The 14,072-nt window shown below is 37.2% G+C and overlaps 1 protein-coding gene across 1 annotated transcript in view; it reads left to right on the forward strand.

The window, feature by feature from the left end:
- LOC112105645 (threonine--tRNA ligase, cytoplasmic) overlaps window positions 1-13,550 on the forward strand; it is a 22,377-nt gene extending 8,827 nt beyond the window's left edge. Inside the window, exons 7-18 of the mRNA XM_026648255.1 lie at window positions 69-200; window positions 1,690-1,836; window positions 3,642-3,740; window positions 4,131-4,297; window positions 4,952-5,114; window positions 5,868-6,005; window positions 8,135-8,212; window positions 8,321-8,421; window positions 9,722-9,826; window positions 11,531-11,603; window positions 12,126-12,240; window positions 12,637-13,550. Coding sequence (XP_026504040.1) covers window positions 69-200; window positions 1,690-1,836; window positions 3,642-3,740; window positions 4,131-4,297; window positions 4,952-5,114; window positions 5,868-6,005; window positions 8,135-8,212; window positions 8,321-8,421; window positions 9,722-9,826; window positions 11,531-11,603; window positions 12,126-12,240; window positions 12,637-12,785 — 1,467 coding nt within the window. The 3' untranslated portion in view covers window positions 12,786-13,550. The remainder of the gene's footprint in view (window positions 1-68; window positions 201-1,689; window positions 1,837-3,641; window positions 3,741-4,130; window positions 4,298-4,951; window positions 5,115-5,867; window positions 6,006-8,134; window positions 8,213-8,320; window positions 8,422-9,721; window positions 9,827-11,530; window positions 11,604-12,125; window positions 12,241-12,636) is intronic.
- Window positions 13,551-14,072: the final 522 nt, after the last annotated feature.

The raw sequence follows: 14,072 nt of genomic DNA on the forward strand, positions 1-14,072 counted from the left end.
TTGTATTAGTAGATGTGTGCTAGCCACCATAACTTTTCTTGTACATTATTACTGACTATATTTTAAAGAGTTGTAAAATGTTAGGAATAAAATGGTTTATGTCAGAATTATTTTGTTGTAGGTGTGGTCCATTGATTGATCTCTGCAGGGGCCCACATGTGAGACACACTGGAAAAATTAAAGCCTTAAAGATTTTTAAGGTAAGAGTAAAAATTTATAAGCTTTCAAAGTAACTAGAGCAGGGGCAAGATTGAATTATACTGATGCGTGTATTAGAGGGTTTTTGTTTTCCCCTCCACCGAAATGCCATAGACTGGGGTCTACTATGTCCTTTTTTTTTTTCTTGATTGTCACACCATCAAAGCCATCCTTAACGTTCCCCCCTATGCTCACCCTCAAATAAAATTACTGATTACCCTCCTTCTGTCCTCCCTGCCCCCCAAAAATTAACTGACTCTTGGCCATCCTGATTGCACTCAACTCTGTAGTGGTGTAAATGAACAGGATCAACTCATTTTTATAGATTATTAGTGTAGCCATTTGTTCGCAAAGTAAGAAAACATCCATGTTTATTGGTACAGAAAACAATGTTTTGCTCTGTCTTTTCTTTATTTTTAGATCCCATTAACTTGGCCAACTGCTGGCCAGCTGAGCCGATGAAACTGACACATGTGCATCTCAAGGCCACCCTGGTCTGCTACCACATGTTGTCCCCACACCCTCTGTCAAGCCCCCAGTGAGCACACTGAGCTTGTCTCCTTTGCACACCACAAGATCCCTGTAGAGTGGGTGACCACAGGACCTATAGTTATATTTTTTCCAAACCTGGAATGCTTGCCCTGGGTGGCTTGAAGGGGACTGTAAATAATGTGTAACCTGTAGGAAAAAATCAGTGACAAGCATCTGTTGATATCTGTTTGTTTTCAAGGCTATCTTTTCAAGGAGACAGTCTAGAAATTTATTTTTGTAAATGAAAACTGAGAATCCTTCATGTTTCCAGGCCCCTCAAAGCATGGGGCTTTCATAACTGCTAATGCTGGCTTAGCTTTCTGTACCTGAAAGTACTGCTTCTTTAAAGTGACATTCTGCACAAAAGAACCAGAATTAACTTGTGCAGATGCTTCTGGTAATTAGGTAATATAAGTTACTGGCAACCATTAATTGGTTAATTTGGTTGGGTGGTCAGAGTCCTTGATCTCCTTTGAACATTCAGCATCCTTTTGTTCAGTTAACTTTGTGCTTGAGATCTGTGTGCTGTTGTATTTAAATATTCAGATTAAGTGTTCAATATTCAAAACAGTATCAGTATTTGACTGTGAAAACGAGTTATGTTTTCTTCTGTTTTCTACTGTCTTACTGCATCATGTTGTGAAGTTACAGCATGTTGCTTTACATTCATCTGTAATGTAATGACATGATACAAGTTAAAATAACGTGGCCAAGTACAACAAATACATGATTAGAACAATTATTTATTTTTATGCATGCTGTGTTACTATCCCAACAAAAAAGCAGTGCATACATTTAACTGCAAGTATCTTTGTCTTTTAAACCAATATTGGATGACTTGACAATTCTTTTCCCAAGAAGCAGTGAGATATGGTAATTGGATTGCATTATCATTTATTCTTCCCCTGCAGCTGTTTGTATAATACTGTTTTTAAAAAATGTTATTTTTTTTAACATCAGAATTCTTCTACATATTGGGAGGGAAAGGCTGACATGGAAACATTGCAGAGAATCTATGGAATATCCTTCCCTGATAACAAAATGATGAAGGAATGGGAAAAATTCCAAGAGGAAGCCAGAAATCGGGATCATAGGAAAATTGGAAAGGTAGGTCCTGTTGATATTTTTATTACTCTTAAAGGGCATTGTCCTGGTGATGATCCAAAATATATTTCTTTCTCCCCAAAAGACCCTCTGAAAACTGAGTACTATTAGCCACCCCCAAATGATGGCTAAAATTAATTGGGTGACCCATTAACAAAACTAAGAGACTGACTTTGCCATTGCAGATATTATGCATTCTTCATCATAAAAACATAGGAATTAGAGATGACTAGTCAGGCCACTTAGTCTATCCCTCTGTTCCATATGGGTTGTCTAATGGTGATTTTCTTCCACTACTTCATTTATAACTAATCCATGGTCTAATGGGTCTTGTTGTTTTTTGTTTCCTGACATTCATCTTAAATCTTCCTTTGCTTAATTTAATCCTGTTACTCCTATTTATTCTCCCTTGGACCACCCTAAATAATTGTTCTTTCTCCTTAGTGTTCAAACCCTCTGTCCCCTCCCCACATACCCACCTATGGTTGCCTTCTAGCTAGGCTATACATACATAATTATTTTAATTTCAGAAATCATTCCTTCTCTTGCCATATCATCCCTCCAGTTTTCTGTTGCCTGCTTTCTTTCTGAATCAGCATGGGATTAAAACTGACAAGAGTCCTGTTCTCTGAATCTCCCAGATGACAGATTAATCTCCTAATATCTAAAATATAAATCAAAAAATAAAGTGTGAAGCAACTATTTGATGACTTAGATGCACATATGTGCTACAAATAATTGAACTCATTAATATATTAAACTGAAACTTGTTTACTGAGAAGTATACACGCACTGAGTCTCCATAAGTCCTATTTATGCCTATATATACCTTGCCCAAGCTCGCTCGCTCTCGCTCTCTCTCTTGTTTGTACTCAACCTTGCCTAAATTCTAGCCTGTAAACTCCAGGCGTGGACCTGACTAGCTATGTTAGGAACCCTAATACACCAGTGAGAATTGTACAGATAATAAACATGATCTGTGTTTGATCACATATCATATTAGGATTCCATTTATAAAGGTTTAAAGGGGTTAAAAGATCAGTAGATGTCGTAAGTATGTTCCAGGCATGAGTCCTATGTGTGTTACAGATGGTTATAAGCACATCAGTAGAAGTTGTTATAACTATATGAGCCACATATTGACTCTATAACAATAAAGTAACCATGCATTACAACATCTTGGTCACTTATTAACCCTTTATAAACTGAATCTTAATATGAAGTATGATTTTTTTTTTTTTGTTCAATATGTATTTACATTCGTTTCTTTCCCAGTTAAAAATGGATGAACTGGTGTAACATGATACATAGGATACTAAGAGAGGTTCTTCAAAGAAAAACGTACAGTACTAGATCCCCACTCTTATGCCCACATTCTTAGCACAGGGTTTTGACAAAGTTTCTACTTGCTCAAAACCCTGAGCCATTAAACCATCTCACCAGTGAGTGGTGTGTGCCTGCCAAACGACTTTTTTCCTGCACCAGTGGGTAGGAGGGTTGAACCTACTGGTGAGACTGTTTTAAGGGCTCAGAATTTTGAGGAAATGTGAGATTAGTCAGTTACACGTTTGGAGATGGGTCTCTAGTCACATGCCTTCTGAAAATCAGAATTACTGGTAAATTATTTTCTCAACATTTTAAATCTTGTTCTCTTCTGAAGTTCTTATTGCTACATTCTAAAAATATCATTCACTGTCTCTAACAAGGAGTCTTAACACTCTCAATTTAAAAATAGTGATTTGAACTGGAAAAAACATTCATGGATACAATTTAAGTGAGCTTACTGAATTCTACATTTATTTGTACAGGAGCAAGAACTTTTCTTCTTCCATGATCTGAGTCCAGGAAGCTGTTTTTTCCTCCCCAAAGGTGCCTTTCTTTATAATACACTCATGGATTTTATACGAGTAAGTGGGCATGTCTTAAAATTTCTAATCAACATAATTAAACATCTTTCCTTTCTCTTGAAGATGTGTTGCTTTTTTCAGACTGGCCTTAGCTCAAATGACACATTTTTGGGGTCCCTTCCAGCCCTACATTTCTATGATTCTTATTGATCCAACTATTGCGTTAAGGCACTCCCACACACAAAAAATGTGTGCTCTGGGTATATAGTTGTGTACAGATATACTGAAACTTTAGTGAGGTTGTATAGGGTAACTGCAGGAAGAATTTTATCTTCAATGAAGATCTATTGTAAGTAAGGATTGCAGGATGAGACTTTTACTATATGTAAAGCACACTCTCTGTAACTTTTTTTTTTTTTGGCTGCATCACCTTTTGGATTTATTTTCTAGGAGGAATATCACAGGCGTAATTTTACTGAAGTAGTATCACCTAACATCTACAACAGTAAACTCTGGGAAGCATCAGGTCACTGGCAGCACTACAGTGAAAACATGTTCTCATTTGATGTTGAGAAGGAAACATTTGCCCTTAAGCCCATGAACTGTCCAGGACATTGGTTTGTATTATCTTTCCTATTTTCCTACTTGTGAAGTAATGTTTTGAGGTTCAGGGAAATTAATATAGTAATGCACTGAAGTTAATATATAGTAAAACCTATACAGTAGACAACCCCTGTAGGGCAATCAGCTGTCCTCAGCGCTTGTCCCAAGGTATCTTTAGAGAGCTTGAGTACAGTTCTGCTCCTGTTTATTAAATACATGTTTGGGGCGGGGGGGAGATATAATTTGCAACTCTTGGGTTTTTTTGCAGTTTGTTTAAAATTTACATTGGATATGGATGGGATGATCTCATGGCTAGAGAGTAGGACAGGGTGCTGGAAACCACTGAGTTTAACTTCGGCTCCAACAGAGACTTGGCTCTGTGGTCTTTGTCAAGTCACTTTTTTCTGTGGCTCATTTTCACTATCTGTATAATGGTTGCTATACTTGCCTACCTTTCAGGGATGTGGAGAGAATTAATTGGTAGATTCTTGAAAAGTGTTACGTAGCTGATAACATATTTATCTTGTTTTTTCTTTGACAGGCCTAAGCTGATTTAGTTCAAAATTAATCTTTTATTTTGGGCCTTGTGGAAGAATATTAGCATGTAAAAGAAGCCAAAGACTGTTGGGTATAAGTTTTCCTGCCTAAATATACTTTGTCTTTTCTAGCTTGATGTTCGCTCATCGCCCGCGCTCATGGAGGGAAATGCCTATTAGACTTGCAGACTTTGGGGTTCTTCATAGAAATGAACTCTCGGGGACTTTGAGTGGTTTGACTCGAGTCAGGCGTTTCCAACAGGATGATGCACACATATTTTGCACAATGGAACAGGTGAAGAACTTTTCAGCCTTTGTCTTCTCTTGGCATGTTATGGTGTAGCTTAAGTGCAACATTTGTTGCTTTTATTTCATCCCTATTGCTAGGTTGCTTCCTTCTAATTCATTTGGGATTCAGTATGTCTTAGATTTCTATATAATTGCTTAAGTCAGTACCCTATCCTGCTTAGTGTCTACATCAGAAATTGCCAACAGCATAATGCCCTGATGTTTTATTAAGTTTTCCTTTTAGGGCATAAATGTTGTTTATTTGCAAAGGAGAACAATAAGTATTTGAGATGTTACTGACTGTGGGTTATTGAGTAGGCCTGCCTGGAGTTGTATATCTACAGGAAAAAATCCTATACTGGATCTTACTTTTACGTATCTTGACACAAGGATATTGAAGCAATAATGACAGAGTCCCAAGAGATCAAATAACAAGGAAAAAAGTGATATATCATGAAAAGTGGTATACCAATTAAAAAAGTGGTATATCATGGTGATGTTCTCCACTTAACTATGCTGAGTAGTATTTTATTCCATGAGTGATCCCAAAGATTTCAGTGGGGAGTAAATTAATACACTGTGTGAGAGAGAGTGGTAGAACCTGGCCTCAAAATCCCAGGCCTACAAAACATGCTTCTGATTCAGAAAAAATAAAGCAAGCCTGATTACAGTGATAAAACAATAGTAATGATCAACCAGTTCTCCATGGCAGCATTTTGATGTTCTGTTTGTCAGTTGATTTGTGTTGCTTAAATTTCAGATTGAGGAAGAAATGAAAGGCTGTCTGAACTTTTTGAAGACAGTTTATGCAGTGTTTGGTTTTACCTTTCAATTGCATCTTTCTACAAGACCTGAAAACTTCCTAGGAGAAGTAGAGATCTGGGACCACGCAGAAAAGGTAACGCAGGATGGTACTTAATACTTCCATTCACAGAAATTTAATGCATTTTAAGATGGCTAAATGTAAATGTATCCATCTCCAGAACAAAGAATGTAGGCCATACTTACAGGATATGGGACTCTTTCCTAGGAAGCAGTGACTCTGAAAAAGATTTGGAGGTCATGGTGGATAATCAGCTGAACATGATTTCCCAAAAGAGTTAATGTCATCCTAGGATGCATAAACAGAGGAATCTCGAGTAGGAGTAGAGAGGTTGTTTTGCCTCTATCTTTAGCACTGGTGTAACTACTGCTGGGATACTGTGTCCTGTGTGGTGCCCACAATTTAAGGAAGATAATGAAAAATTGGAGAGCGTTCAGCGAACAGCCATAAAAACATTTAAAGGATTAGAGAACATGCTTTAGAGCAGTGGTGGGCAACTTGCGGCCTGTGGGCCGAAGGTTGCGCACCACTGATTTAGAGACTCAAGGAGCTCAATCTATTTAGTTTGAAGAGGAGTTTAAGGAATGACCTGGTTACAGTCTTCAAGTATCTACATGGGGAAAACGTTAAATAACGTGTTCTTCAGTCTAGCAGAGAAAGGTATAACACGATCCAATGGCTGGAAGTTGAAGCTAGATAAATTCAGGCTGGAAATAAGGCATAATATTTTTTAAAGTGAGTAATTAACCATTGGAAGAATTTATGAAGGGTCATGGTGGATTTTCCACTGCCAATTTTGAAATCAAGGTTGGATGGTTTTTCTAAAATATATGCTCTAAGAATTATTTCAGGGGAAGTTCTATGGCTTGTATTATACAGGAGGTCAGACTAGATGATCACAATGGTCCTGCCTGGCCCTGGAATCTATGAAACATGCAACTGTCTAATGTCCAGTCTTGCAAACCTTCAGTCATGCTGAAGTGAGTGAGATTACTTACACGAATAGGAGGGTTTGGTTTTTTGTTTTTTTTTTTTTTTTGGTAGGACTGGGCTCTAAAATCTGTACTTGATAGATATGCTTGCTGAGAGATGTGAAACACTGACACAATAAATCTCCTGATTCATATAGTTTCTTATACATACCCATAGCTTGAACTGACTTTCTAACAGAAATTTCTTTTTGTTAATCTCCACTCACTCTATAGATACAAAAGCCAGGATTTAAAGTAATTACCGTATATACTTGTTCATAAGCCAATTTTTTTTAGTAAAAAAGGGAAGCACCAGAGACGGGGGTCAGTTTATGAATGGGTATAGAGAGGGAGAGGTGGGACACAGCCCCTCCCCCCAACAGAGGGAGCAAGGAGAGGCAGCACAGCCAGCAGAGACAGAAGGGAAGAGGCGGGGCCAGAGTCTCTCCACTTCTGGCCACGCTGGTCTCCCCCCAGCCTCTAAAGCAGCTGCAGCTCCGGGGCTGGCAGGCTGCAGCCATGCCACTCAGCCCCACTCCCGGAGCAGGCTGTGGCCGCACCGCCCAGCCTGCTGGAGCAGCTCCCGCCAGATCAGAGACATCCTCCCCTGGCCCTCCCCATATAATGTGGGAAGGGATGGGATGGGGAGAGTGTGGGGGTCCCAGGCTAGGGGTGGGGTCACGTGCAGGGTGGTCACAGGGGTTACTCCCCTGACTCCCAGCTTCTCCCCCCCCCAAAAGTTGCTGTCCTGGCCCATCAGGGTAAGCAGCTGGCGTGCTGGAACACTTTGTTTACTTAGGTTTACCTCTGTGCCTGTGGACGCTCGAGGTAAACAAACCATCTCGGCCCACCAGTGGCTTATCCTGATGGCCCGGGAGCCAAAGTTTGCTGCCCCTTGAATTATAGGGTCGGCTTATGAACGGGTTATAAAAAATTTTCCATTTTTACTTATCCATCTGGGGGGGGGGGGGGGGGTTAGCTTATAAACGAACCGGCTTATGATCGAGTATATACTCGATGGTTTTTTAGCTGTATTACTTCAAAACTCTTTATATTGCTAAGATATTTGAGTCAGTCCTACCCATTTTCTTAGTTTGTATGACTTAATCTTTGAAGTACAGTTCTTTCCCTCACTTTCCCCTTCATGGGCAGCTTTGGTAGGACTGTGTTAAAGAAATACAATTAAAAAAAAACTGTAATGTTTAAACTTCATCTTTATGATTTTTATATTAGCAATTACAAAACAGTTTGAATGACTTTGGAGAGCCGTGGAAGTTGAATCCAGGAGATGGAGCATTTTATGGTCCTAAGGTTAGTAAATCGGTGCAGTTCTGCAATGAAGCTCTGATGCAGCTTTGTGGGTGCATAATAGAGTAACCAAAAAAACAGTATATAGTAACTAAGGCATTTCCTTTGCAGATTGATATTAAAATCAAAGATGCTATTGGCAGGTACCATCAGTGTGCTACCATCCAACTTGACTTCCAGCTACCAATCAGATTTAACCTTACTTATGTTGGGTAAGTGCTTGAATTCTTAATCCGTCAACTATATGACAGATAATTTTTTTACTTTCACTGTTTGTAGCTCCTATTAAAAATGAGTTAACCAAAAGCAGTTTAATTATTTACTGGCCTCTGGACAAGCTGCTGACCTACCACTAAATGCCTAGGTGCACTAGTGGGACAAGAGATCCCCAGCAGTGGAAATAAGTACTTGGACTGGGCCCTGAGCTGAGAATTTCCCCCCTAATTTAGTAGTGTGTTCAACTGCTCAGTTTCATTGTAAATGTAAATGAGCAGAAAAAATTGATAACTTGTCTGTCTGGTCTGCTCTTCCTGAAGAGAATTGAGTACATCTGACCTTAGGTAGCCTTTCCCTTATTTGGGACAGACACACTAATCAATCACTGTAGTCTGATGCCTCCACTGAACACATTAAGTTAACACATTAAGTTTACACATTAAACTATCAGCACCTTGCAGGATTGCATTCTTGACACAGTAACAATTTTAAAGTAAAGATCAGATCAGCTGGGTTATCCTTGATGGAGGAGCATAAATCATACATGAACAATTCTTTTGGAGAAGGGAAATACCATTTTTGGTTTCCAACTTGAGAGAAGAACACTTTCTTGTTGAATAAACAAATTTGTGACAGTCATGTTGTCCTTGGACAAGTACTTCTATTAGTTTTCTGTTTTTTTCCTGGTTTGCCACATTTGATTGTAATTTCTCTCCCCTGACTTTTTTTTAATAAAAAAGCAGGATCTTTGTTTTGGATTTGATCTGCTCTTGCTACTTATTTGTCATCTGAAATCCCAATTGTTTATTTTTCACAGCATGATAATCATCACAGAAACCAAAGGATTGAAGTTTCAGATGGGAAATAAGCAGTAGGAATAGGGGAGATCCTAATGAAGATTATATGTTAATGTAAATGTCAGTAAAAATGAGTGGAAAGAAGTATATCAGAGATTAAGATATATAGATGTGGACCTGAGTCATAGAGTTGGAATCTGAATCCAAGTTCACAGTGATTTACAAAACCAGGGTTTTCTTTTGTGTCCATTTCTCATTATATGTAGGCAGGATTATTTCAAACTGCTTTGACCATCAATTATTTTATGAATGTCAGTATGTCACAGTAAATTTGGAGTGAAAGCTGTTGGATTTCATGCAATTAATAACTTGCTAATATTTAATATTTTATTTATATAAAAAGCAAAGTAGAAGATGGAAAAATGACAGTAAGCTTAAATGTGCGCTGATTAAGGTAAATGTCTTAATCTTCTTTCTTTCTGTTTTTCTTTCTTTGCAGTAAGGATAGTGATGATAAGAAAAGGCCAGTGATAATTCATAGAGCTATTTTGGGCTCAGTGGAGAGAATGATAGCTATTCTAGCAGAAAATTATGGAGGAAAATGGTATGTGACACATGTACAGTACTAAGAAACAATTAGGAACGTAGCTAGAAAATACAGAAACTTCCTAATAGCCAATACATCATAATGCAAAATAATTCACCAAGACTCTTAGCAAAAGTAGCACAGGCAAAACAACCAAAAGGTGGAATGTCTCATTGAGGCCTGAGTGCCATAAAATCATTAATATAATGGTTCATATTTAAAATATTAAGACTTCTGTATACAGTAGACAAACTCAAACGACATAATTGTAGACTAAGATAAAAGATTAGAAATTCAGTTTTACAAGATTATAATAAAACTAGTACAGTAAGACCATATTATTAATATGGCAGTTGAAACGTTTGCAGAATACATTTTATTCACCCTTCATTATTTAGCTTGCAGATTCATTTTTTATACCTATATGACTGTTGTACATATATAGATCCATAAATTAGAGAGTCTTAACATATATAAATAGTGAAAGCTGCTCCCTTATTCATGATTAATATCTGAAAGATAACTTCTTCATGAATTGGTGATAAAGAAGTACCATTGAATGGAGGGGGGCAGAAAGGGAACAGATCTCACTCATGAACATACAGTCCACCTATTATTTTAAAAGTATAAAATAAAGGAAAATGGCTCATGTGTGAAAAATTAAAATGCAGTCTAGTTATGAAACCAAATGTGTAACTTGGAAAGGAACAAGAGATCAAAGTTGTGTATATATCTTCATGCCCTGTGAGTTTGTATCCCGAGCTCATTCAAGGGATTCCAGACTTTTATCTAAGCTAGTTGGGTACTGAAGTCACAAGCAGAAGTGCAAAACCCAAGGGTGATGGTGTCACTAGAATATTTCCTTCAGAGAATGATACCTGCAAGTGATTTCCCTTTACACCGTAATATGAATTGACTCCAAAGCAACCTGAAAATGTTGATTATTATACGGTAACGTTTTCTCTTTTTTAACAACATTAACACAAAAATAAATTTAAACTTAAACTAGTAATCCCTTTCCATATTTTTTTCTATTGTTCTAAGGAACAGCGGTGCATATAATATTCTGTAGTGTCCAAAGATCATCCACTGTTTGTTTGGAGACAATTAGCCACAACAGAGGTAGATTGAATTCATGACATTATTTTAGTTTTAACAGTAAATTTCAGGGCTTCTGTTTATTTAACCCAGATCCAAAATTATTCATTAATATATTATGTTCTAGATCAGGGTTCTCAACCTTTTTCTTTCTGAGGCCCCGCCAACATGCTATAAAAACGCTGTGCCACAACAACGGTTTTTCTGCATATGTAAGCCAGGGCTGGCCTTACGGGGTAGCAATCAGGGCAATTGCTCAGGCTTTGGCTTCAGCCCCAGGTAGTGGGGATTGGGGCCCTGGGCTTCAGTCGCATGCGGTGGGGCTTTGGCTTTCTGCACTGGGCCCCAGCGAGTCTAACTCTGGCCCTGCTTGGCAGACCTCCTGAAACCTTCTCGCAGCCTCCCAGGGGCCTCAGGAAGTGCTGTTCTAGGTGAATTGGGCAGGATAAAGATCATGCCTTAGCCTAGATGTCTAATTAAATTTTAAAATTAAATATTTTTGAAAATTATTCAGCTATTCTTAGGGCATATAAACACTGGCATGAATGGAAGGTGTGTGTTTCGTGTATGTGTATATACAACATATTTTTTTTATATAATTTTTATTTTTGTTACATTTGATAGGCCTTTCTGGCTCTCTCCTCGCCAGGTCATGGTTGTCCCTGTGGGGCCTACTTGTGAAAAATATGCTCAGCAGGTAAGAATAGACTTCCTTTAAAAAATAGAAATAAATTTTATTTTATGAACTATTGGATAACCTATAATTCCATCCTAGAACAAACATGTAACCCTTAGGAAATATAGACATGCAGAGATAAAAGCATTATTGTCGTAGTCTTTATTGCTTTCTAAAATTGTCATGAATCTAAGGGGACATGTAATTCCTAAAAAAATAACATTCTTTGGGGCTTTCTTGCTGCTTAGGCTTCAGGAATTCTCTAATTTAAGAAAAAATAACATAGCCCTAGAGTAGCCATCTTGTATATTGTAATCTGTGTTTTATTATAAAATTGTCTGTTAAACTAACAGAATAAATTTGCCCCAATCCTGCCAAGTACATAAGATTTGTATAATTTTCTCAAGTGAATAGTCTCTATGATTTCAATGGAACTCTTCGTAAGAGCATATTTATGCATACTTAAATGCTTTGCAGAATCAGCGTCATGATCTCTGTTGAAATATATATAGTAATATTAATGAAACTTTAACTTTCTTTTAGGTTTGCCATGAATTTTTTGAAGCCGGATTTATGGCTGATGTTGATCTAGATCACAGCTGCACATTAAACAAGAAAATAAGAAATGCACAGCTTGCACAGTATAATTTTATTTTAGGTAATTGTGTATTTAGGTTTCTGATCATTGTAAAAGTGTTTTCTTTTTTAAATTTTGGTTATAAACTTCAAATGCTGGCATAGAGTTTGATTTTATTTTAAATTTCATAATGTAAGCAGGAGATTAAACAGATTTTAGCAAATTAGTTAAAGCAGAGTTTCTTTTCACATATTTTTTTTTTAAAAAAGAGTAAAGGAATAGGTATGAGTTTAAAATAGTTTTATGTTTAAATGGTAGGGCATACCTTATTGAATGTGTGGAAAGGACTAAGATATGGGGCTGGAGTGGTGACCAGCATTGGTCCCAGTGAATTTTTCTCTAGTAGTTATTTACTCTTCAAAAGTTACAAGCTTGCTGCAGATCCATTAATGTCTTTCTGCAATATTCCTCTTGCAGTGGTTGGAGAAAAGGAAAAAGCAAATAATGCTGTCAATGTGCGAACAAGAGACAATAAGGTTCATGGAGAGATTTTGATAACGTCTGCCATTGAAAAACTAAAGAAACTGAAGAAATCACATGCTTTATATGCAGAGGAAGAATTCTGAAATTGCTGCTAACTGGGAGCCATGTTAACTGTAAATGAAGCTGATTATTTTTCCTCTTCTCTCTAATACTGTTGTGCTTATTTGCAAGGTCTTTGAATTAATGCACAAAAATGTAGCTGATGTGGGTGCTTTTGGGATAGTGTGAAGGACAGATGCAAACCTTGGACTCCTCAAACAATCACATGAATCCATAGCAACTGGAAAATTCCATTTAGAAAAAAAACCCTACACCTATGCTACAAAATGTATTGTTTCTGCTATATAAATAAAGCTGGGGCTCTATTAAAGTGATCAAGAGAAAAACACTGGAAAGTGTACTTGCTGCTACTGCTAAAAAACTTAATCAGATAGTCAAAAGTAGCTATGTAATTTACTTGTCTGGCATCAGAAACTTGGCAGCTTGTAGATGAAATTAAAATGCTCCTCATATATTTGTTTTGACATCAGTTTTTCTCAAATATTTTTTGTTTGGGCCTGTCTAGTTCCTACTGGACTAATGTCTACAGGCCATACACGTGTTGGTACTATTGTTGTAGGTCTCTGCAGCAAAGACAGGCACTGAATGGGCATTAAGATTGAATAACCACTTATTTCAAAGGTGACCACCTAGAGATAGGTTGAAATATACTGCCTAAGCAATGTAGGCTGTTGTCTGTAGGGTTCTTGTTCTTTGAATACATGGAAAACCTCCATTTATAGTGCTGTAAACTTGACTCCTTTCACAAGTACTAAATTCACTTTTAAAAGACTTAATTTAAAAAAAAACCCAACCCCTCCATAGAATGCATTGTGGTGTTTCTGCTTTGTTTGGGCAGAAAAATACGTTGAAAAATCTGTTACATGTAAATTTCCTTAATTATTTTATCTTTACAATATAGTTTATTGGAAACATCAGCCTAGGTGTATGTTGAATCTAAATTTGTACTTTTAATTGCTCCATTTTGTAATTAGATTAAAAAGTTTACTGTTCCTGGCAATTGAATAAATCTTCAATACAACAATCTGTTTTGAGATGTTTATTCTCTGTACAAGTCTAATGATCTTATTTCAATTTCTTTTATACAGTTGTTTCAGTAACGTGGCTTGTCTAATTTTTGTTCGCTAAATTGCAGTAAACCAATTGTCTGAAGCAATCTAAATTAGGTACACTGACTTACATAATTAGTTACCTGACATCTTAAAAAATGAAGCAGAAAGTAGGATTTAATGTATAAGTATTTTACTTAAACAGAAAATTCAAAGTTGTTAACCTTCTGTCCAGGGCCGGCTCCAGGCACCAGGCAACCA

The sequence above is a fragment of the Terrapene carolina genome, unplaced genomic scaffold (genome assembly GCF_002925995.2).
Source record: "Terrapene carolina triunguis isolate 2854851 unplaced genomic scaffold, T_m_triunguis-2.0 Scaffold67, whole genome shotgun sequence".
Taxonomy (NCBI): domain Eukaryota; kingdom Metazoa; phylum Chordata; order Testudines; family Emydidae; genus Terrapene; species Terrapene triunguis.